The 23,623-nt window shown below is 44.0% G+C and overlaps 1 protein-coding gene across 1 annotated transcript; it reads left to right on the top strand.

Moving 5' to 3' along the window:
• Window positions 1–1,876: 1,876 nt before the first annotated feature.
• On the top strand, window positions 1,877–21,390 carry adamts12 (ADAM metallopeptidase with thrombospondin type 1 motif, 12). Its single transcript, XM_041936603.1, has 24 exons — window positions 1,877–2,120; window positions 2,320–2,684; window positions 8,390–8,567; window positions 8,722–8,930; window positions 9,017–9,100; window positions 9,517–9,641; window positions 9,782–9,931; window positions 10,735–10,878; window positions 11,544–11,688; window positions 11,773–11,865; window positions 12,036–12,181; window positions 12,331–12,500; window positions 13,499–13,632; window positions 13,816–13,936; window positions 14,865–15,109; window positions 15,504–15,645; window positions 15,765–15,891; window positions 16,627–16,837; window positions 16,921–18,111; window positions 18,514–18,666; window positions 18,812–18,988; window positions 19,496–19,642; window positions 19,754–19,907; window positions 20,088–21,390. The coding sequence occupies exons 1-24, from the start codon at window positions 2,009–2,011 to the stop codon at window positions 20,201–20,203; spliced, it is 4,839 nt and encodes a 1,612-aa protein (XP_041792537.1). The 5' UTR covers window positions 1,877–2,008; the 3' UTR covers window positions 20,204–21,390.
• The last annotated feature ends 2,233 nt before the right edge of the window (window positions 21,391–23,623 follow it).

Below are 23,623 nucleotides of genomic sequence, written 5' to 3'. Positions count from 1 at the left end.
AGCGATTCATGTCTAAAATCTTCTCATCCAGAAATACGTGATCTCTTTGATTTAGTGAGACAATTGTGAGCAATAAAGTTGTTAATAAATCAAGTAAGTTGCCCAGTGCTGCAATTTTAGACCAGTACTCACACTAAACACTATTTGTCCTTTAATATGAGGGTGTGTTAGTTCCAGTAAGACAGGGTTAGTTTGTGCAAAAATAGCTGCTTTTTTATCTTAAAACCTCAACGTACTCACTGCTTATGTTGCATGCTGTTTTCTTCTTTTTTTTTTGGGTCCTGTTGGGGGAACACCCCAGTATGGCCCATTAGTCATATTTCTGTGTGGAACTGTGTGCTATCAGTGGTTTGCTTAGATATTTTTAGCAGGGCACTAAACTTTCCAAAATTATCCTCTCTCTACTCCAAAACAGATTTCTGAGAGATTGAGAAAAATCTGCCAAACCTTTCCTAGTTTAAAAACCGCTGCCCCATTATCCAGCAGTCTTACGTTCAGCCAAAGCTGCAGGACTTCATTCAAAATGCTTTGTTTCAAAATGACTAATTCAAATCTTCTTTAGAAGATTTGAATTAGTCAGATAGATAGCTAGATATATATATATATAGATAGATAGATAGATAGATCTGTGTCTCCCATGGACTGAGGGAATGTGGCAACTCTCAGTAGCTATTTTGTGTCACATAAATCTGCTGCAGGGATAAATATTAGACAAGTGAACAACAGCAGTATTTACTGAGAGGGGCCCTCAGAGGATACACCTCAGAAAAGCCTACTACGATAGTTCACAGGGACTTCAAAGGCTGTGAGGAAATAATAAATAATGTCCTAGAGGGCCACGCCACAGAGCACCGTAAACATGGGAGAACTTCTCTTGGGGATTTTAATTTGTCTTCTTTGACAAGTGTTTAACAGTTTAACAGTCTTGGTGTCCAGTTTCCTTGAATCCACAGCAGTCCTGCACACTGGAATCCCATTCCTAGTTGAAAACTGATATCACGTCTGCTGGCAAAAAGGCAGAATTGGAACGTGTCCTTACAGAGATCATTGTCCAACAGCTGCGGCAGCAATATGGAATGAACAAATATTTGTCTCTGTACCTCCAATACAAGTAAAGAATGAAGGTGTATGCACAGGATGTGCCTATTGTTTGACTTTTAGTCCTTTATTTCTGCAAAGATGTCACAAACACAGCAGAATGTATTTGAAAGAAGGGTTTTGCTCACTTCTCCAAGTCTACGCCTTCCCATATGTCTATGTCTAACAATGGAGCATTAAAACACATGGATATAGGTCAGGTATCACTTCATAGATGCTTACATAACTGTACCTGTGGTGAGGTATCAGCAGTGTGAGTCATTCTCCACAAACTTAGAATCAGCAGTACTTCCATTCTTAAGTGTTGATTTTAGAGTGACAGGTATTTAGTCTTATCATGAGTGTAAATATGTAATTTTACGCATAGGTAAGGACACCTATGCACTATTAAAACATATCTGAAGGTGGTGAATTAACTCTGAAGACCAGTTCTGATGGTTGGAGTTTTCCAGATGCACTCCTGTAATGACACATTTCCTCTTTGCATCCAGAAAGCTGATCCGCGTCATTTGCTCAAGGCTTTTTTTTGGGGGAGAGGCAGTACATTGTCTCGTGATGGTGCAGGATTTAATGACAAGTCTCGACACAGGACGGCTGGTTTATTCAAATCCGCGAAGCTGCTTCCTCCGCTGCAGCGTTCCCGTCGCTCCTCGCAAGGAAAAGTAGACACTGGCCCCAAGAACACTCCTCCCCGCCCTCCTCCGCAGAGCCGGAGCTTTCCCCCCCTCTTTAAACCATGATCTGGTTCCCAGTCTTCCTCGATGCATGTTTCCCTTCGTGAGGGCAGATTTTTGAGCTTGTCCATGACATGACAGAGCGCAGCGCAGGATCGAAGTGGTCGCCTCTAACGCCACTGGAACCCCGATGCCCAGGACTCTTTTGCAGTGCTTTGCGTTTGGTTACATGAAATATGCGATGTTCGCAGGAGTGCCCGGTACTTTTTCTGCTACACTTTGTTTTCATTCTGGCAGCCGGCCACGAAGAGCTCTCTGGCAGACTCCTCTCCTTCTTTGCAGAGCAAGGTCAGTGTGGTGCACTTACACTAGAAGCGGCTTCTCTGTGCACGTCTGAGCTGAGTGCATGAGTGGAAACGTTTGTGTGGTTAAGTGTATGCCATATTAATATGCACCAATGGTAAAAATCTGTCTATCAGTACATCAGAAGTGTACATGGACTCCCCCTCTTATAGTGTGTTGCATTTTACTCAACTCTACTCTGCAGGTGAGTCGTCCCTCTCAGGGTCAGATCTGTCCATCGTCCACCCAGTGAAAACCACGGCTGATGGAGAGTTCATCTCCCACTCTGTGTCTCACCACTTCAAGGGTGGGCGAGTCAGGCGTGACCTGCGACCCCTCGGTTCGGAGGGACAGGTTTACTACAAGGTCAGCTACAGGGGTCGCCCTTTAATGTTCAATTTGACTGCAAACAACCACCTGGTCTCAAGTGACTACATCCTGGAGAGGAGGAACGGCAGTGCCAACAGGACTGAGCATCGCCTCTCTGAGGGGAACTCCTGCCACCTCCTTGGCACTGTGGAAGCCTCCGATGTGCGAGGAACCGCTGCCATCAGCACCTGTAAAGGACTGGTAAGGAATCACGTTGTTTTACATGCATCAAAGGGCCAAACAGTCAATTCAAACCTCTGTCCTATTCATCAAACTGAATCTTCTTGTCCAAACAAAACATTTATGCTGCACCTTTCTCCCTAAATCTGCACTGAAGGTCATATCTCTTTGAGAACTGGAGTTGCTTTTTAGAAGAAGGGTTTTTTTTAATGCACAGGAGAAAGGGGGGCATCACTCTGGGGAAGCTGGTATGTGGCGTAGGCAGTCATAGGCTGTTGAGCAAACCCTTCCATCTGACAGTGCCCCGTGTGTTTGTTTGCCCTTCAAAGACTTCCTGACACTATTTGCAGAACGACTGTGCTGCAGACCCGCTGACGGCTGCTGCTTCTCGGCCAGCCATGAGACCCTTTCTGTCTTCTTTGTCTCTCAGATGTTTTCCTCCATACTTTCAGCCTCACTCATTCATTCATTCACATCGCTGCCTGTTCCTGCAGATACTCACCCTGCAGACGTGCAGCGTTACTTTGTTCTACGCTGACAGAGAGCTTCAGTTATGGATTTTGGCACGTTTTTAAAAATTGGAACAATAAAGTTTTACAGATGGAGAGACAGGATATAGGGCCATGCTTATTTCTTTCAGATGATTTTAACTTCAGCTGTAGGGTTTCAAATCAAATAAGTAGTTCAACTACAAAGGAGAGAAGACAGCTGGGCTGCAGAAAGCGAAGTGAGCAGCTCAACATATGAAGAACATGAATTATGAAAATAGATATGCAGCATATGAACCTTTCTATCGAAATCTATGGTGTGTTCATTGCTTAGAAGCTGAGTTTTCAGGCCTTTATTTACCCAGATAACACATTTTTGAGAGAACATACATTTATTATATTTTGAAACAACCAAATAGGACGAAGATGTGGACCTTCCCGGCCCTGAAATGATGGGATGTGTCAGTTTTAGTCCTGAAGAATGTTTCGGTGTTCATGTGTGATTGTGTCACAGCAGGAATGCCTCTCCTGCAGGGTCTTGCCTCCTGCCCCTCTGTTATGTTTGTGTTGGTTGCCCTGCCTCCTCCTAGAAAACCTTGTAAATGCAGTTCATTTGAAAAGTGTGTTATGTCACTTTAGATTATAATTATCTACAACCAACCACATTAAGAGGAGTTCTTTTGCACAGTCCCGAATGCTCCAGTTTGTCCCTTCTTTCCAACCTCGCAGGGAAACCACTGCGATGTATTACACTGGTTTTCTGTTCTGTGGAGGAAGGTTTGAAGCTGCTAAAACCACAGAGAGACCGCTAAACAGCAAGACTCAGCCAGACAGATGGGAGGGAAACCCTGCCAGCTGCTGTGGAGGTCACTCACCCTCAGGAGACATGGAAACGTAGAGACGGAGAGCTTCAACATATAAATTCATGATAGTCACTTTTTAATGGAGCACAAGGTTGGAGTTACTAAAGGCTATAAACAAACAGGGAGCACAGGAATATCGCAAAGAAACATAAACAGACAAAGACATCAACTAGTACTAGTTAGACGACCACTAGTTTACAAACGTTAGGAGATTCTTGATTCCTGATTATCTGAGTAATGTAATGCAAACTAAAAGAGGAGTCAATTAGTCAATTAGGGCTGCAAATAATTATTTTCATTATGAATCTGCCCATGATTGTTAATCTATGAAATATCAGAAAATAGTGAAAGGCCTCATCACAGTTTCCCAGAGCCCATAGTGATGTCCTCAGATTTCTTATTTTTTCCAACCATTAGTCCAAAACTCAAATACTAAATTTATTATCATATAAGAGATCTTTACGTTCAAACCATAGGTTTCTTTACATGTAAATTTCATTTTTATGTAAAGACAAGGCTGTGCTTATGGTCTGGTTAGGCTTAGGTGCTAAAACCACCTGGTTAAGGTCAGGAAAAGAAAATGTTTTGGCTTAAAATATCCAATTTAGTGGTCAAACATGGCTGGAAAATGTCCCGACGTCTCAAAATGCCCAATTTTGTTGAGAAAAACTCAGCTCATATACACATGGCGTTAATATTCAGTGTGTCACTTTCATAGCTATTGTAGAAATGTTGGTATGACATGTACAAATTTAACATATCCGGGGTTTGCAGAAATGTACAATGGCAATATTTTATTCAGGTCGCTGGTCTGGAAAGCAAATCAAAAGTGTTGACCGTGACATTTCTGTTCATATACTAATAATTGAATCGAATAATTGTTTCAGAAATTTCTCAAATTATTCCTCCTCAAAAATGTGGAAAATAAGTTAAAGATTGATTCCAGCAGTAGCTCTTGCCTTTGTTGAAGAAGTAGATTATAAAGTTTGCAGGGCAGAACTTGCGAGTATATAGCTGCATACCTGCCTTGAGTTAAAGTTGTAAGCAGATGAGATTCTATGACCTGATCTGTCATCCTGCTGCATTTGGTGGGCACCGTAAAGGAAGCCTGGCAGAGAGCAGGCGGCCGAGCGAGTCTTTTAAATGCTACATTAACACCTCAACATGGTGTCATTTAAACTCTTGCTCCTGCCTCCTGAGAAAATCAAACAAACGGAGCTGTGCTTCAGTGAGCCGTATTTACTTTACAGGTGATTATACCTTTACAGATCTCTTCACTATTTACTGTACACGTGGAACCATGAGTTGCAGAGTAATTAGATTGGAGGTTGCTGTCACTGTCCTTTTTTGCTTAAGTGGGACAACGTTCAGTTCAGGCAGAGCTAAAGATTTCTCAGTGGAGTCTTCCCACTAATCCCTGAGGCACGACGCAAAGCAAGAACATGCAAGTTCAGACCTATTACATCAGTATTTTCCTCACGTAAATGCACGTTTCTTTGCACTATGCCGATGAAAAATGATAATGTGTTTGACCTCTGAGGAAGAAATTAGCTCACAGGCAGAATTATCTTGTGAAGCAAAAAAAAAAAAAAAAACTACCGAGGGCAAGTAAGTGCAGCGAAACCCGCAATTATCGAGAAACAGTTGTCTAAGAATGAATGCAAGTTGGTGCGCTAGAAAATGGTTGTGATTAATCATATTGCAGTAATGAGCACCATCCGCCCCCACCTCTCCTTGTGTCCCACTAATCAGTGCTGAGGCCACAGGCTGTGTAACAGCAGAGACTTTATTCCAGACCCAGTTGGCCAGCGCTGCAAAACCCACAGAAGCAGGAAACAGAAGTAAAGCAGTTCCACATGGCCGATGTATTTAGAACACAGACCTGTGTTATGGTAACCTCCCCTGGCTCTGGCACCTCACACCCAAACACGCTTCCTCTAGGTCAGAGGAGCGGGATTAATGGAGAGGAGGAGGAGGAGGAGGAGGAGAAGGGCAGGAGGTGGCAGAGGGAGAAGAGGTGGCGAAAGTGCAAAGTGAACTCCGGTGCAAGGCTGTCTCAGCTGCAGAGAATTCAGGATTTAGAGCAAAAACCACTCCAGAATAATCCCTTATTTTTTGTTCAAACGGAAACAAAGTCCTAGCTGATACCTTTTCAAGTTGTCTTTGTTTGTTGAGCGCAGACATGACACAGGGTCTGCACATGGTAATTTAAGGATCACAAGTAACACCATAACCACACCGTACAAGCAAGGCCATGCAGGCGGTGCTGCACAGTTGGACTGCATTTGGTATGCAGATAATACAGATCATGCAGAGCAATGGTCTGAATGTTTGGATGGGCCTCTCTGTAGCATTCCTTCCTGGTTGATCTCCACCACCTGCTTTTTTCTGCTGGGACTCGCTTGGAAGTTTAACGCTCAGGAAAACATATAAGAGACGACAGGGAGGCACAATAGCAGAATTCCAAAGAATCTGCCTCAAACTTCAGCAGAACATGTGTGGTAGGTTTTGTGCATGAGTTTTGTCTTGCGGTGAGATGATGCAAATACAAAACAAATCTTGATCTGGGAAAATGTTAATCACCCAAGTGCTTTCTGCACAGGGCCTCCGCGAAGCTTTCCCAGCTGACTGTAGACATACAGTATCAGCCTGCATGCTTTGTGGATGAGTCCACAGCAGCTCAGGGACCCCTGGCTGAAGGCCACATTCTGAGTCAGTGGAAAACCCTTTCTCAAGACTTTGTTTAATCTCGGTTTGAAAAAAAAAAAAAAAACTCAGACATATACAGAGCATTTTTTATTTATCTTTTTTGTTTGTTTATCATTTGCAATGTTATTGTAGTTCTTCTGGTGGTTTCACATGGAAAAAAGACAAGTCTGAGCAGCTTAGCTATATCTTACTAGGTCTCTGTTCCAGTTTGTGGACACTCCATCTTATTTAACAATGCTAAGTGCAACAGGTGGAGTAATACAGCCTTTCCAAAGGGAGCGCTCCTCTGGATTTGTACCTTCTGAACTCCCTGAGTGGAGAAATGGGATACCCAGGCAGCGCTCTGCAGACTGCTGAATTAATGTGTTTGAAACACATGTAAAACTTGTCAGGATGACCCAGAAAGCTCAACAGTGCATAACTGCAGCAAACAGCAGGTTAGACCCTTGGAACCACAACTGGCCAAACTGTAAGCACAGCATGGCCTAATTTTTTACATCTGCCGTCGGCTCCTCAAATGCTGAGAAGAGAGCCAAGAATCTTGTTTGACTCAATCCATGTGATTTTTTTTCAGTTGGGTGTTATATCCTGGATTGAGGTTATCCATGCATGAACATTTTTAACATGTAAAAATTTCGCCAGAAGCAAAAGAAAAACAAGCGAAAATAGTTTTTTACTCAGTTGCACTCGTTCCATCCGTTTGGCTCTTTGGCCGCTGAAGCATCTCGCGCTCTCTCTGTCTTCTGCTAGTCGGTTTAGGGGGAGAGGGAGGGGTTCACCCCAGAACAGTCTGGGCTTGTTGGGACTCAGCTTGACACCAAATCAACACACACACACACATGTGATTCACACACACACACACACACACACACACACACACACACACACACACACACACACATCGAATCACCTTACTGAATAGAACTTGCAAACAGTGAGCTGGAGGTGGAACATTCACAAAACATGCGTTTACAAGGAGAAGTCAGAGCCTCCTTTGTGTGTCCGCATGCATGTATGTTTTTATGTAGGTGTGTTTGTGCGTGGGGGCTTGTTTCTACGTCTGTGTGTGTGTGTTCACCGGCAGACCTCACCGATCAGCAAGTAAATAGTCTGCACCAGTAAGAACACGCATGGCATGCTTAGGAAAAAGTCTCTGTGTTGCTGCTGCAGCAGACTGAGAATGTGCCCCAGGGCGGGAGGAAAGTTCATATTAAGATCTGTTGACTAATGATGGAAATTACTGAGGAACGACCTTTTCAGCAGGCTTTTTGAGAGAAAGTCCAACCTCTTTGAAGTGTGGGAATTATTGAAACTCTACAATTTCTGGTGATTTGTTGTTGCACTCATAAACGTTGTAAGACAAAAGCATGCTAGTTACCAGGCTCTGAATTTTCTCCTTTAGTCACAGTCTGAGAATGCATGACATTACAAAAGAGACTTAAAGTTGCATTAGGCACGATTTTGGGATGAAAAAATAATCTTTTCAATCTGAGATGAAGTGGAACACCGTGCCCCTAATTATTAAATCAATGGAGATTTTTCTTAATTTTCAGATTTGGGTATATGTGTCTTTTCAGTGCACAGGAAGTGATTGATTACAATCTAAAGTTGCTCACTCATTTCTTACTCAATTCATATTCATTTGTGTTATTTTTATTTTCCTCAGAGAGGCTTCTTCTCTCTGCCAGAGGGCCACTATTTTATTGAACCTGTCCAGAAGTCTCCTGATGATCCTGCAGGGACTCCAGAGCCCCACGTCGTCTATCCAAGAGTTACTACAGAAAGTCAGAGGAAAAAACGCAGCCTCGAGTCCAAAGAAACACCCAGCCACTGTGGAGTTCAAGGTGTGTGCCTGAATGTGTGTGTGCATGTGTGTGATACTGCAGATGTCTGTGTAATTTTACACAAGTGAGTATCACAAGTACTCCCTTATGAGTGTCGAGCGAGGATAAGCCACGAGTGTAATGCAAGTGATGTCTTCCATTATCCGTGCTGTAGATGCTCCAAGCAGCTCTGTCCAGGTGGAGAGGGAGAGGGAGGAATGGGAGCGGGAGCAGCAGAGGGGGGAGGATCAGGCTCAGTCCCGCTCACAGCGCTCAGTCAGCAGAGAGCGGTGGGTGGAGACCATGGTGGTGGCTGACTCCAAACTCATAGAATACCACGGCAGCGATAATGTCGAGTCCTACATCTTCACCATCATGAACATGGTGAGGGGTTAGAATCATCGTCTTCACTTTTTTTTCCACAGATGTTTTGTAGTACTTTTAGCAGTGACTGATCTCTGTGATGACAGGTGGCTGGGATCTTTCATGACGCCAGTATTGGGAACGCCATCCACGTCATCTTGGTTCGCCTCATTCTGCTGCAGGGAGAAGAGGTAACACTGTCCTGAAAGAGTTTTCCTCAGGAAACCATAATGTGATTTCTGATCTGGCAACTCATATATTGAAGTTGAAACGAGAAAAGCACATGCATGTCGATGAATCATTCGTTCATTGTTAGGAGGTAAACTGGGAGTCTCACCTTCGTTTGGCTGTGGTTCAAGCTGCATGCACGATCCAGCTGAAGAGTCAAGCCCCACTGATAATTATATGATCACCATCTGGCTGCAAGTGTGACAAACTAACTCAAAGAAAGTTCAACAAGAACCTAGAGGACGAACCAGCAAAACTATCAAATTCTCATTTGTCCCAATAAAATGTGTGATCATACAGAGAAAACCTCGTTTAGCTGCCACTGGGGAAAAAAAACGTGCAGAGTCATAAGTAGCTCTAATTCTGCTGTTTGTTGCAGAAAGGGTTGAAGATTGTTCACCATGCAGACACCACTCTGGCCAGTTTCTGTGCCTGGCAGAAAAACCTCAATCCCCAGAGTGACACGCACCCAGCTCATCATGACGTGGCTGTGCTCGTCACCAGGCAAGTGGCACACATATGCACCAGTAGGTCAATAGATAATTTAAATGAAACGGATTAATGTTATGCCCTGATGCTGGGTGACGCCATGGTGGACATATGGCATGTACACAAATAATTTTGCTGTGTTTTCTCCCCCCCAGGAAAGACATCTGTGCTGGAATGAACCAGCCCTGTGAGACCCTGGGTCTGTCTCACCTGTCTGGGATGTGTCAGCCGCACCGCAGCTGCAACATCAATGAGGATTCAGGACTACCTGTTGCCTTCACTGTCGCTCATGAGATGGGCCACAGGTCTGTGTGTGTGTGTGTGTGTGTGTGTGTGTGTGTGTGTGTGTGTGTAACTGTTGTAAAAACATGAATATCTTAACAATGGCCCATGTGACAAAGAAAGCATCTCGTTCCCATGATCGGCTTCTTTAGAGGAATATACGGTTGCGTTATTAAACCGCTCATCATTAGCGCATCAGACCATTAGTGAATTGGTTGTATGAAAACAATGGCTAGTATCTAGTAACCAGACATAAAAAAGATGGATACCTGAGAGGACTGATGTGGTCTGTGGACATCATTTGATGTTCCAAACAGGTGTTTTTGGAACATTCCACAACTTCATTCCCAGCCATTACAAAAATCTATGAAGCTGATGAGGCAAAACATTAACTGTATTGTCTTTATACTGTTTTTAATTGAATATATATGAAAACACGCTGTCATTTATTTATGTTTTACACAGCATCCCAACCTTTTTGGAATCAGGGTTCTGTGCACCACATCCCGTTTGGGCAAGAAATCAATGTACTTAACTACGTTTACTAACAGGAAACAATGTTAAGACATGCACAAATAAAAATCATCAAAGCCTTTGGACCTTTTTCAAATTTGCAAGCAACTGTATTACTTGCATGTATCAAAGGATTGTGACACAATGCTGTTGAATTCTGTCGAAATTAGCGAGTTGTTTGATCAGAGGCAGTTTCAGCTTTTTGGAGATCCGAGAGCTCAAGACCTCCATTATGGCAGCCAGAGCGAGAAGACCATCTATTGTTGTAAAACGTGTCTTCGTGAAATGATAATATCATTGTGTTTGAATGCAGCTTCGGGATTCATCATGACGGCCAGGGTAATGACTGTGAGCTCGAGGGGAGGCACCCGTTCATCATGTCCAGACAGCTGATGTATGACAGCTCGCCTCTCACTTGGTCTTCCTGCTCCAAAGAATACATCACACGCTTCCTCGAGTAAGGCTGAATTCATGCTTATTCCTGAAGCCATTAATCATAAAATAATAACACGCTTCACTCAGCTTTAACACTGTTTTTCTTCGTGCGGAACGCTCGAGTTGTCTGCACATTGTGTGAATTGCCAAGGTTGTGAAATTATGGTGACAAGGGGAGTAATTCCAAACTACAGTGACTCCCCCTGGATGCTGGTGCAGATTTAAATGAAGTGAAAATGAGCCAAAAAACTCAATGGGTGTGGTGTGTGTTGGAACATTGCTAAATTATACAAACACTGATGTGTAGCAAACCAAGTTTTAAAAGGGCAACAAAGAACCTAAGTGCTAATATGCTGAACAGGCACAATTCAAAGGAAGAGGAGCCTAAAGAACCATTAGAGGGCGGTCACACCCTGTTTGCTTTGACTCACATTATTTTCTATTGAAAACTGTAGAATCAATAATTCCTTCCTGACAACAACGATTTCACCTCGAGCTCCTGCAAAGTCAGAACTCCAACCTGTGAGTCAGCTATTAGAATAGATGCCTTTTAACCTCCTCCCTGCTAGAGTCAGGTTTTCTCCTTTCATCTCTCTGTCGGGTATCTCTCTCAACCACCTCGCCTTCTGCTCCTTCCTCTTTTTCAACTCTCACATTCACCATCACATCTCCGTGTGTCTGTCTCAGTCGCGGCTGGGGTTTCTGTCTGGATGACCGTCCTTCCAAGAGGGACCTAACCACACCGCTGGCTCGCCTCGGCGTCCGCTACACCACACACCACCAGTGCCAGCTCCAGTATGGCCCAAACGCTACCTTCTGCCACGAGGTTGATGTGAGTATTGTGCACCTGAATGTTAGAAATCTTGTAGAAAAGAGACCCTCCTCTCATTGCTTTTGCATTACGTCGTCCTTTCAGAACGTTTGCCAGATTCTGTGGTGTTCAGTGAACGGCTCCTGTCGCTCCAAACTGGACTCACCTATAGACGGCACTCGCTGTGGACCAGAGAAGGTGGGTGGTGCCAGTCGCTTTGTCTTCTTAGGGCTTGGGTTTCATTAGCCTTGGGGTGGAGATGATTAGCTCCATGGAAATGAGGGTGGTGCTGGCACAGAGCCTTGAGTATTAAATATGTGTTATTACTAGCAGTATTTGAATGATCTTACCAGCATTTTCTCCTTCAGTGGTGTATCTCAGGAGAGTGTGTGATTGTGGGTAAACTCCCAGAGACGGTGAATGGAGGCTGGGGACAGTGGAGCACCTGGTCTCACTGCTCCAGGACCTGTGGAACTGGAGTTCAGTCAGCAGAGAGGGAATGTAACAACCCTAAGTAAGATCTGACTCCATTTGACCTGTTTCTCACTCTCTTTTAGCTATTAAACCTTCTTGCGGTTCATTGGCATGTCTTCCACAACAGATGAACAGATGGAACGATACTGATCGCACGGTTGATTCAAAGTGTCCTGCTGTTTTCCACAGACCAGAGTTCGGGGGCAAGTACTGCACTGGGGAAAGGAAGCGTTATCGGACCTGTAACACAAAACCCTGTCAGAACAATAAACCGACCTTTCGAGAGATGCTGTGCAGTGAGTTCGACACTGTGCCCTACCACAACGAGCTCTACCAGTGGATTCCTGTATCTAACCCATGTAAGTGGTCAAAGCCTCAAATATGCACTTAGCTACTTCAAATTTACACATATGCTAGCAGCAAGTGCTTAATTTGTAAATCAGAAGGTGACAAGGCAGGTGCAGGTCATGGAAGGTGTATAGAACACGCCTTATATGTCTATAAATGTCTCCCTCTCCTCCTCCTCCTCCGCCTCCTTGTTTCTGGCTTTACTACATACCTGTGCTGCAGTACTTGTTTCTGGCTTTACTACATACCTGTGTGGCAGTTCTAAGTCTTTTGGCCACCCACTACCCTATGTAAGGGGCTGGACTGAATTTGGCTCTGGCTGGGTGGGTTTTTTTTTTTTTTTTTTTTTTTTTTTTGTGTGATTTTTACTTTGCAGTTGCACACTTCTGATCCTGTTTGCTTCAGTGTTCTGATTGCAGCAGGTTTTGGCTTTTTTTTCTCCGTGTGTTTGCCTCTTGCATGAACAATTAGATCTCCTGACTTTTTAGAGTAAATCTAAATTAATGAAGAAACTGAAAACTGGTCTGTAAATTATTTTTTTTCTTTCATTTTATGGAATTATTATTATTTTTTTTATCATGAAAGAATATTTGCACATAGGTCCTGGAACACTGAGAGGTTTCACATCAGGATCCACGACAAATTAAGCCCTGCTAGCAGCTTCTTTTTTTTTTTTTTGCACTTCCTCTTTTCATAAAACAGATGATCTGCAACTGTGATTTTATGTGTCACCCAACAGGGGGCAGCATTTACACTGTAAAGCCCTCACTGATCGGTCTACTGTACTGTGCAGGAGAATGCAATGTTTCAGCACAGTTCAGTGCATTCTTTTTGTCTCATTCCCCATAATCAAATCACTGTTTATACGTTAGGTCATTGTTTAATGAAAAGTGTGTTTCAACATCTGTTCCTGATAGTCAGTCTTGACATTAGTTGGCTGGACTCACACTCAGTATTCCACTGGGATTAGACTAAATTAAAATTGTCTCCATCCCTCAACTGTCTTTAGTACACCCCTGTGAGCTGCACTGCCGCCCAGTCAGTGAGTATTTTTCGGAGAAGATGCTCGACACTGTGACGGACGGGACGCCGTGCTTCATGAACAACAATTCCAGGAGCATCTGCGTCAACGGAGTGTGCAAGGTAGTGTGGCTGGGTAAGAGACTAAAAGAGACTGGGGGGGGCGGTGCGATAGTGGCTGTACTATGAGAGGAGCTGCAGTGTAACGACAGTGTAATGGAGGAAAGAGCTTTTCTGTGCAAACTTATGTGACACTGTCATGTGTCTGGTAGTATTTTTATGTGTGTGTGTGTGTTTTGTCTGTAGGAGGTGGGCTGTGACTATGGCATTGACTCAAACGCAGTGGAGGATCGTTGTGGAGTCTGTTTGGGCGACGGCAAAAGCTGTGAGACGGTCTATAAGTCGTTTGATGAAGGAGAAGGCTTTGGTGAGTTCAACACAAAGGGTATTAGAGCAGCTGGAAACAAATTGAAGGATTTGGACATAAGCATTCATACAGTTATAACATTCTAGTAACACAGAACAGACAACCTGTTAATGAGGAAAAGCTTTGATGTACCCACCGGAGGAGTGCGAAAAAGTGGAGAATTCAAATTTATGTCTACAGGCGAAAAGTCATTTCAGGACAGTTCTTTAGCATTACGCCATTGTGTTGTTTCCTTGTCGTCATGGCAGCCTTCTTGTCCACACTGTGCAGCTGTTTGTCCTGCTGTACTTGGCTGGTGTGATGTTTGTGTGAGTGTGTGTGTGTGCGTCTGCAGGCCCATGTTTGCATTTGTCTAAAGAGAGACATGTCTTTGGCCGATATTACAGCGCCTGGAAAACTATAACTCACACATGGCAAAGACAGATTAATAGAGAGAGAGGCTCTTAATAAAAACATCCCTCCTTCCTCCCCTCGCTCTTTCTCTCTGCCTGTGTGTGTTTGCCCCGCATAGCATCCTTTCCAGATAACCAGCCCAGATGTGTAAGACTTCAAAAGGCTTAGAGCAAGGGCAAACCTCCCCCTCCTTTACACAAACACAGAAACACACACACACATACACACCTTCCCACAAACATCATTAAACTCCAGAGACCTACTCATAGCTGCTTTCGTCCTCCCCCATCCAGCCCCCCCCCCCTCCATCCAAACACAATAAAAAACAGAGACAGGGCAGTGCCCCCCACGCCGAATACACACACATACACTCACACACACACACACACATGCCAACCGCCCCCACAGTCTGAGCCCACCCTCTATTAAAGATCAGAGAGAAACTGTCTGGTAGTCTGGATGTGAGTGTGGCAGCAGCCATGGTGGGCCATCCATTACCTCGCTGTGACTCTGACCCCCCTCCCGGCTCTCCCAGGGTACATGGACGTGGGGGTGATACCTGAGGGGGCACGGGACATCCTGGTGAAGGAAGTGGAGGAGGCAGGTAACTTCCTGGCTCTGAGGAGCGAGGCAACGGAGGAGTACTACCTCAATGGCAACTACATCATCCAGTGGAACGGGGAGTACGAGGCCGGCGGGACGACGTTCTACTACGAACGGAATGGAAACATGGAGAACCTCACTGCTCCCGGACCCACCAAACAGCCAGTCATGCTCCAGGTAGGCCATGTTACAGAGGTCTCGTCTGTTTGAAAGGAGTGGAGGGTGTTCATTTTCACAGCTTCTACAAGTTTCATTATTCTGAGATGTATAGAAGCAAGCAGCAATTTATATTTTTCTCCAGAATCTATATAGAGTGGTTTCAACCAATCAGGGATGGGGAAAAGGGACTTCAAGGACAGCCGGCCAATCAAAGCATACAAACTTTGCACCTTTTCCAAATCAGAATTTTGAGAGTGAAGAGGCTAAGATGTTTAATGAAAAGCTTTCAAAGACAGCAGATAGTGGAGTCACATTGATGAGAATGTGAAAAATCTATTTTTGTATGTGACAAATATTTTATGTTGACAGTCTGGAAATTATAAGACGCATAATAACTCATGTCGTTGTCTAGTTGCTGTTTCAGGAGAAGAACCCAGGTATAAAGTACGAGTACATCATCAAGAAGACCAGGGAGACAGGAAATGAGGTCATTGAGCCCGTTTACAGGTGGAGACACGGGGCATGGACAGACTGCAGCACCACCTGTGGCTTAGGTTGGTGTTGCATTTGACAGGAAAAAGTCTTAGTCTAAAAATTTATGCTACTTGAAGGATCTCGGTGGCGTTTTATTAACGACCTGGCCGTCTGCTTTCTGCCTTCTGGCCTGTTTTAGGTGAGCAGCACCAGCCTGTGCGGTGTTTTGAGATGGACGTAGGTGTTGTGGATGAGTCTCTATGCAACCCAGAGAGCCGCCCAGAGGATAGACACCGAAAATGCAAGACTATGGATTGTCCTGCAAGGTCCTTGCTCTCAAATGCTCTTTATCTTTGCCTGTTATTACCTCAAAACATATTGAGCTGTTTTTTTAGTTGGGCACTAAAATTGCATTTCACTGCCTGATCTCCGTTTTCCAGTTCGTCATAAGAGTGATACTCCGTTCTCTCCCCTTGCCCCTGGGTTTCATCGTAATGACAAACAGCAAAAATTCAACCGATGAAGCTAATTATCTCAATGATATATTTATCTTTATGGCTGGGTATGGAACCTCAATATGTTTCTGGTAACAACCAAAATGTGTTTGTACAACATATTAAAAATAAGTACCAAAAGTTGGCGCCGATGGCCTGGTCACATTTATAGTCTTGTTTACTTATTCTTTGATCACACAGCTCCTGATTTAAATCCACGTTTTTCCTAGTTTGGATGTTTTAATCAGGCAAAGTTCTTGCATGGTTGCTTGTGTTCTGAGGACATTTTCTAACATTTCTATTTTTTAGAAATATAATCAGAATTTTCTATAACAATTTGGGCTTTTTTTTGGTAAATGACAAATGTGTTTTCAGAACATATAGTTTTGGTTTCACTGCAGAATCTCAGGTAACACAGTTGCCAACCAATACCCAGCAGTGTTCACTATCAGACAGACATGGCACCATCACCTGCCCACCGTGAGCCCCTCATTTCTTTTTTGACTGTCCTTTCCATCCGCCGACCCTCTCCTCACCTTCTCTTCCTGTCCATACCCTCTTCCTCAGGTGGTGGGTGGGTGGCTGGCAGCAGTGTACAGCCACCTGTGGATCAGAAGGCGTACGGAAGCGAACGGTGCTCTGTGTTCGCACGGTGTCAGGGGAGGAACGGGTGCTCCACCCTGTCGAGTGCAAGCATCTCCTTAAACCCAAACCTGTGGTGCCGTGCAACAGAGATGTTCCCTGTGGGCAGGACTGGGCTGTCGGCAACTGGGAAGAGGTATGTTTTTTTTCTCCATAGCTTTTATCTCTCTGACTTTGGTCTTTTTCAAAGCATATCATTTGCGTCCTTCCTCTTTGCAGTGTCCAGTCACATGCGGAGGAGGTGTTCGCTCTCGTACAGTCACGTGTGCAGTAGCACCCAAGAAGACCTGCGACCTCTCGACCAAACCTCGGTCCAGATCCCTCTGCGCCCTGCAGAGCTGCCCTAACTCAAGTCTTCGTAGACGGCCCGGGCCTCCTCCTAAATACCGCCGCGTCTACCCGACTAAGAGCCACCCCACCAAGCATCCTGCTACACCTACCTGGGCTCCCGCGAGCACCATGGCCACAGCTGCACCCACGTCAGCTGTCACTGTGAGGAAGAAAACAACCACCAAAGAGACTACAACTGCTTTCATCCACACCACCACATCCCTTTCAATCCCTGAAGCCACAGTCCCTGAAATCATAGACACAGATGATTATGAGTTCAATATTAAAGTGAGGAAAAATGAGGAAAATAGAGGCAAAGGTTTCCCCTCAAAAGTCAAGGACAGAAAAGCAACTGACGTGGAAAAGGAAAAGGCAGACGAGAGGGAGGAGGGGGAGGAGGGAAGCACACCAAATGTGGTGATGTATACTCCAAGATATGATTATGTTGTCGAGGATAGGACGATGGAGGTGGAGGGGATTATTGACCTGGATGTTACCACATCTACATCACTCAGAAATCCTCTTAAATCGACCACACCAACAGCACATACACTCATCACACCCACTTTACAAACAAGTCCACCTACCATGCAGACAACCAAAGCACCCACCACCTATTCCCCCCCACACACCAGGGCCATAACATGGCCAAAGACCACTCACCACTATCCCTTCAGCAACCGCCACACCACCCCTCGTATCAACCCATACGGCCACTGGACACACAGGGTTCCCCTCACCACTCCCATGTACGAGGAACGTTCAATGCCAACAAGAGCTGGCTTCCGCACAACCAAAGCTCCTTCCACAACTGCAAGAAGAAAACCATTCACCACTGCAGCGTCACCCCAGCCCACAGTGAAGATCATTAAGCTAAAGAAGCCTGCTGTGACACCGAGGAAAAACAGTTCTGCCTCTCGTGCTAAAAAGCCCTCTTCCTTGTCCAAAGACGGTCGCTCCAAGAGCCAAAACCAGCCACCAGAAAGCCCCATGAGCAGCTCCACCAGTGACCAAAGCAACCTGATGGCCAGAGAGCCCGTCAGCATGGAGATATTCTGGGTCGTAGGAAACTGGAGCGAGGTGGGTACAGACGTTTAATGACCATATTATCCGACTCTTTAAAGCTCCAAACCAGTAAATTAGAAAATAAAATGCTTTGACCCTTTAACTGCATACTAAACATCAATGCTGGCCATTTTCCTTTGCCTTCATTTTTTTTAAGTGTATAATGTGGTTTAGAAGCATTCAACCGCTCAGAGGTGGCTTAGCTAGTTGTGTATGAATGTTCATGGTCTGGTGAAAACTTATTTCCAATGGCCAGTATTTCTTGGTGGTAGCAAAACATGCAAAGCCACAAACACAGTCAAAAAACAGCTTCTTCACAATGTTATTTCCTCACACATCACTTTAATCAGTTTGTCACCCAGTCACACACATAAACCCAAGATGAGTTTTCATGAGAGGATACCTCTCCCTCCTCAGTGTTCAACAACGTGCGGGATTGGAGCAATATGGAGGACAGTGGTGTGCAGCTCCCAGAATGATGTGGACTGTGACAGCATGAAGAGACCCGAGCCAGCCCGCACATGTCACCTGCAGCCCTGCGCCACCTGGCAGAGCGGCAGCTGGAGCAAGGTGCACAACGTGCATTTATTACGTGTTAATGACACTTAATATGTAATTATAATTCCACTTTCTGTTCCAAATGGGTTTGGTTCGGTTTAGTTCTCACTTGTAAAGTCTTTCTGAGCCATTTATTGCGTTGTGACCTCCTCCACAGTGTCCAGACAGCTGTGCGGTGGTGGGAAGGAGGTACAGAGAAGTCCAGTGTGTTGATTCTCAGAGTAAACGTCCCCTCAGACCCTTTCACTGTCAAGCCGTGTCCAGCAGACCCCTCAGCACCTTGACTTGCCCCCACAAGCCCTGTATGAGCTGGAGTATATCACCATGGGGGCCGGTAGGAGTGTTATACACATCAAATCTTTATGTCTAACATTCATGTCATATTTTTACAGCTTTAAAGACTTACACATGTTTTATATAAATACACATATCTTACCTCAAGTGGCATCTAGCCATGCAGATAGTTTTAGTTTTATTCGACAAGGTTTCAAGATTTCCATCTGGAAGATTTCTGTCCCCGCTATTTTTTGTAATTTGGGGAAATTGACCTTTACTGTTGAACATTATTACCTGTTACCTTGCGTTTCAGCTGCATTAGATATTAACATGGAATTCCATCCCATAAGGCCCCATTTATTGCTGTTCTGTCACAAGATTTGGTCTCTACTATATTCAGCATCGACAGTTAGGGATACTTCACCTGTGTAGTCACACCCAACTCCACAACTTTATGAATATTGTCCAATCATGACCCATATTATACAAATGCAAATGTAAAGATTGCATTTTACAATCTGAGCAAAAAGCAGAGTCTTCCCTTAAATCCTTGTGTCTTCCTCAGTGCTCCGGCAGCTGTGGTGAAGGCATCAGGGAGCGGCTGGTGTACTGCCCGGCGCCTCACCGCTGTAGCGCCACGCTGAGGCCAAACAGCACAGAGCCGTGCTGTCTAAATCCCTGCACTCAGTGGAAGGCTGAGGACTGGGAGGAGGTCAGTCACACGTGATCGAGAGTTCATTGATGACCGTTTATGAAATAGTTACGCTGGCAGTTGTAATATATGTAGGATGATTAAATGACCACTGTGTGTGTGACATCGCAGTGCACTGTGACCTGCGGTGGGGGTCAGCAGCAGCGGGAAGTCAACTGCGTGAGTGAGCAGGATTTGGCTGTAATGCCAAACAGCCTCTGTGAGAAGATTTCCAAACCAGAAACACTCAGGAAATGCAATATGCAGGAATGCAAGACCAACACAGGTTTGCCAGCAACATTCATTCTGTCTGTCTGTTTCTCTGGCCCAGCAGGTTCACTATCAACACACATACACATTCTATATTGCAATATGCCATTTGTTTTTTGGGTAAAATCACTCTAAATAAACTTTATTGCAGTGTTTCATGGCATTTGATCTCAGAGTTATGTTCCTTCTTGTACAGGTCCAGTTTGCAGGAAGAACACCATGTCCTCTCGCTTCTGTGACAAGCTGAAGCTGTTGGGTCGCTGCTCTCTCAGGTCGGTCCAAAGACAGTGTTGTGTCACCTGTGAGTCATAGCCAGGGTCACACGCCAACATGTATTACAATGGACACGTCCCAACACGGTGATACTCGCTGTATCCTCATGCAATACTGGCATAAAGCCATGCCATCCACAGACTGACACGTCCAAACCAAAGTGCCACAGCACCACAACAAGCACATCTTAATCAGCACACACAAGCCTGGGTCCACGAAGATAATGTCATTATTTTTGTTTAACTATTTTATAGGATCTATGAAAATTTGTGAAAAGTTAGTAGAGAACAAGCCAAAGCACAGATGATGAACACACATTTGGACTGTTACAAATGTCAGAGCTGAATGTTCATATAGCTGTGTTGAGGTGAGCAGAAATCAGGATTCAAATATTTCTTTTAATATTTCAAAAACTTTGGCGAATTTATTAGCAATTTTCTGCTGCAACATGAGTGTAAATTAACTGATGCAAAGTACAATAATTCAGTCAAGTTTAACAGTTTTTTTACTACTTAAAAAATTGTCCAAAAGCAAAATTTTAAAGTTACAAAAGATCAAGCCAATACAAGAGCTGCTCCCATATTATAACTCAGTGTACAATATCGCCCTTCTTTATTCAGTAAAAACATTCAGTTACGACAGACAATACAAATCTTTATGGTCTTAAGGTGCTTTGATAATGGAGGTGCTGATGATTCACGACAGTCAGCTTACCAGTCATTTTTTTATTTCAAAGTCAAAACTGGTACAAACAGAATGTAAATACAGATTTTTGTGACCTCTTTCTGAAATTGTTGATAGTAATGATAATCTCTGTCTTTGTTACTCTCACAGTATATTTTGCTTTTCTCTGCTTGAATTGTGGTTTTGTCCTCAGAGCTGGCACTGTGTGTTTACATTTTTCTGGGTACAAGCTCCGGCTTTAGTCATTTTTGTCACGACTGTCAATGATAGTTGAATCAGCTGCAGAACCCGCACAGTTCTGCAGTCGAACCTGTGGTGCTCCTCCTCTGGTGTGAGATTGATCAATGAGAAAGAGGCTTGCAGGTCATCCCTCTCAGGTCCCTCTAAAGATGGCCGCTGTGTTTGTATGATGTTGTACAGGTGTTACCGTTGTCATGCATGCGGTACATCGCCTTGACTGATTTGTACTTCACGTCTCCATCAACAAATGTGATGATGAAAGATGTTTGAAACAAAACTGCTTTTTAACTGAAACATGAAATAAAAATCCTTCTTTAAATAATTTGAATGTGTTGGCATGATGCATGAAGGCTAGTCTGGGTGATTTTGAAATGCACAGTCATAGCATTGCTTGAATACCGCAGTCACAACACTGTAAATAAGACTATTAACACCTCATGCTAGCTTACATACCATACCCTTCTCTGAGTCATGATCTTCTGCTTTATGACCTTTCGTGTCAACAAGGTCATTCTCGCCTGCGAGTGCCAGATGCTGCTGGATGTGTAACACCAGAATCAGCGGCACCGGGCTCTGTTTCAGGGATCGGGTTCAGCTGGCCCAGATTTCCCAGGCTCCTCTGTGCCAGATAACTTGACACGGACGGAAGCTGGCCGGCTCCATGCACCCTGCTGCTATCATTCAAGCCAGAGACCAAGAGTTAGTCAGCAGTAATGGAAGGAGTAACACAATACTGGGTCAATGTGGAGCACCATGTCCTAAAAGCCAGCAGCGTGTGTGTGTGTGTGTGTGTGTGTGTGTGTGTGTGTGTGCTATCATGACGAAGCAAACACCATCCAGTTGCATTACCTAACCGCATCTCTCATTCTGTTATGTCATTGTGTTGCTTCATTTGCAGAGTTGCGCAATGGAAAAAGGCGAAAGCGCCCGAAAACATCAAAGAACATCTCAGACTAACTTCACGGTGGCTTTCGACTTTTTAGCAGTGAAGTGCTATTAAAAAGAAATTATTTTATAGTTTATTTGTTTAAATGTCCCCTCCAGTGTTCCAGACAGACGTTTCCTAGCAAATCCTGGATGATTAACAGTCGATGCAGAGATTAAAAAATGTAGGTATTTTTCATAGAAGAATAGCTCATTCTGATTTTTTAAAAAATCATCTTTACTCAAAACATTTGTTAGGTGTGAATGTCAGTGTAATAAACCGTAACTTACCTGGCACAGCTCAACTTCAGCTGTTTTCAAAACAACATAAGTGGCTGCTGACTGGTGGTTCTCTAAAAAGGGCAAAAAGAGCCATAAAATTACTCTCAGCAGCGTGTGCAACACAACTGAAGTGTTCTAAAGCCAACCAATTGTGGTTTTGGATTCAATAGTCGAATGTTTACTTCATTATTTGTAGATTTTCCAGACTTTCTATGCACAGGACCGACAGTAGCAAACAGATGTTTGCTCCAGAGCTCTAGGACACATTACAATAATGGTTAGAGCATTGCCTGATGGGCAAATAAGTGGTGAATACAACATTTGTCTGACTGTTAAGCTTTCAGGTGTGTGTCCTGTTGTTGTAGTAGGTAGATTATTTCCACTTGGGTTTTCAAAACAAGAATTATAAAAGCTGCTTTTGTCTGAGGCTGATTAACATGTACTCAGGACTTTGAACTTTGTTGTGCAAACTGAGCTCTGTGAGAAAAGGAAAATATGAAGGACAAATTTCAGTTAATATTGAATTTCTGGATGCAGAGAGGGAGTGTTAGGCAGGGAATGCAAATTTCTCCCATGTGGTCGTTCTGTGGTCAGGAGTGCATGCATCAAGGTATCTGATGTATATATTAAGGCTGACAACACACAGTTATTTCATATCACGATATCAGTATATACGGTACTTTCTGGGAAACAAATTGAGATTTAATTGATTTTTAAATTAAACAACCAGACAGGAATTTCTACTATTGGCTAAAAGTGACAATACAAAGTACCTGATCACATGAACGCAAAATATTAGACATCCACTATTGCCATAAAGGAGTCCTGCACATTGATTAGCAAGAGCAACTTCTGCAATGCCAAATACAGCCAGAAATACTGAGGGCATGGCTGCCACCTTACACACTGTGTGGCAAAATATGGTGGTATATTCTCTCATAGTACAGTATATATCAAGGGTCAAGGTTCGGTTATCATCTTATTCCTTATTATGTTATTCACTTATTCTCTGACTAAGACAGAGGACAGTTGAGTGCAGATCAGCTGATCCAGTGTCTGACCTGTAAATAAATTCCTCTGCCCTGCTGAAACTGACACGCAGCAGCGGAGGATGATGTAAGCGCCTGTTCAGGAGGTGGAAGATAACATGACAAACATCTATTGATCACCGTACAGCAGGAAACAGCAACCTCATCTTGTAGGTTACCAGACACCCCCCCAACACAACGGCCAGGAACATATTAAATATTTACATTTGATGACTAACAGAAACAAAGAGGCCTCCAGTGTGAGCCGAGCGTATGTTTGCAAGTTGTGTCTCTGGAGAGT

Source organism: Chelmon rostratus, chromosome 5 (assembly GCF_017976325.1).
Source record: "Chelmon rostratus isolate fCheRos1 chromosome 5, fCheRos1.pri, whole genome shotgun sequence".
NCBI lineage: Eukaryota > Metazoa > Chordata > Actinopteri > Chaetodontiformes > Chaetodontidae > Chelmon > Chelmon rostratus.
Note: the sequence above shows the minus strand (reverse complement) of the source record. Positions and strands in the feature narration are given on the sequence as shown.

Bases quoted from the DNA above. Each gene is read 5' to 3' on its own strand.
- adamts12 (XM_041936603.1), top strand. From the start codon at position 2,009: ATGCGATGTTCGCAGGAGTGCCCGGTACTTTTTCTGCTACACTTTGTT. The intron at 18,112-18,513 runs GTGGGTACAGAC...CTCCCTCCTCAG, and splicing joins TCGTAGGAAACTGGAGCGAG to TGTTCAACAACGTGCGGGAT. The intron at 19,908-20,087 runs GTTTGCCAGCAA...CTTCTTGTACAG, and splicing joins GGAATGCAAGACCAACACAG to GTCCAGTTTGCAGGAAGAAC.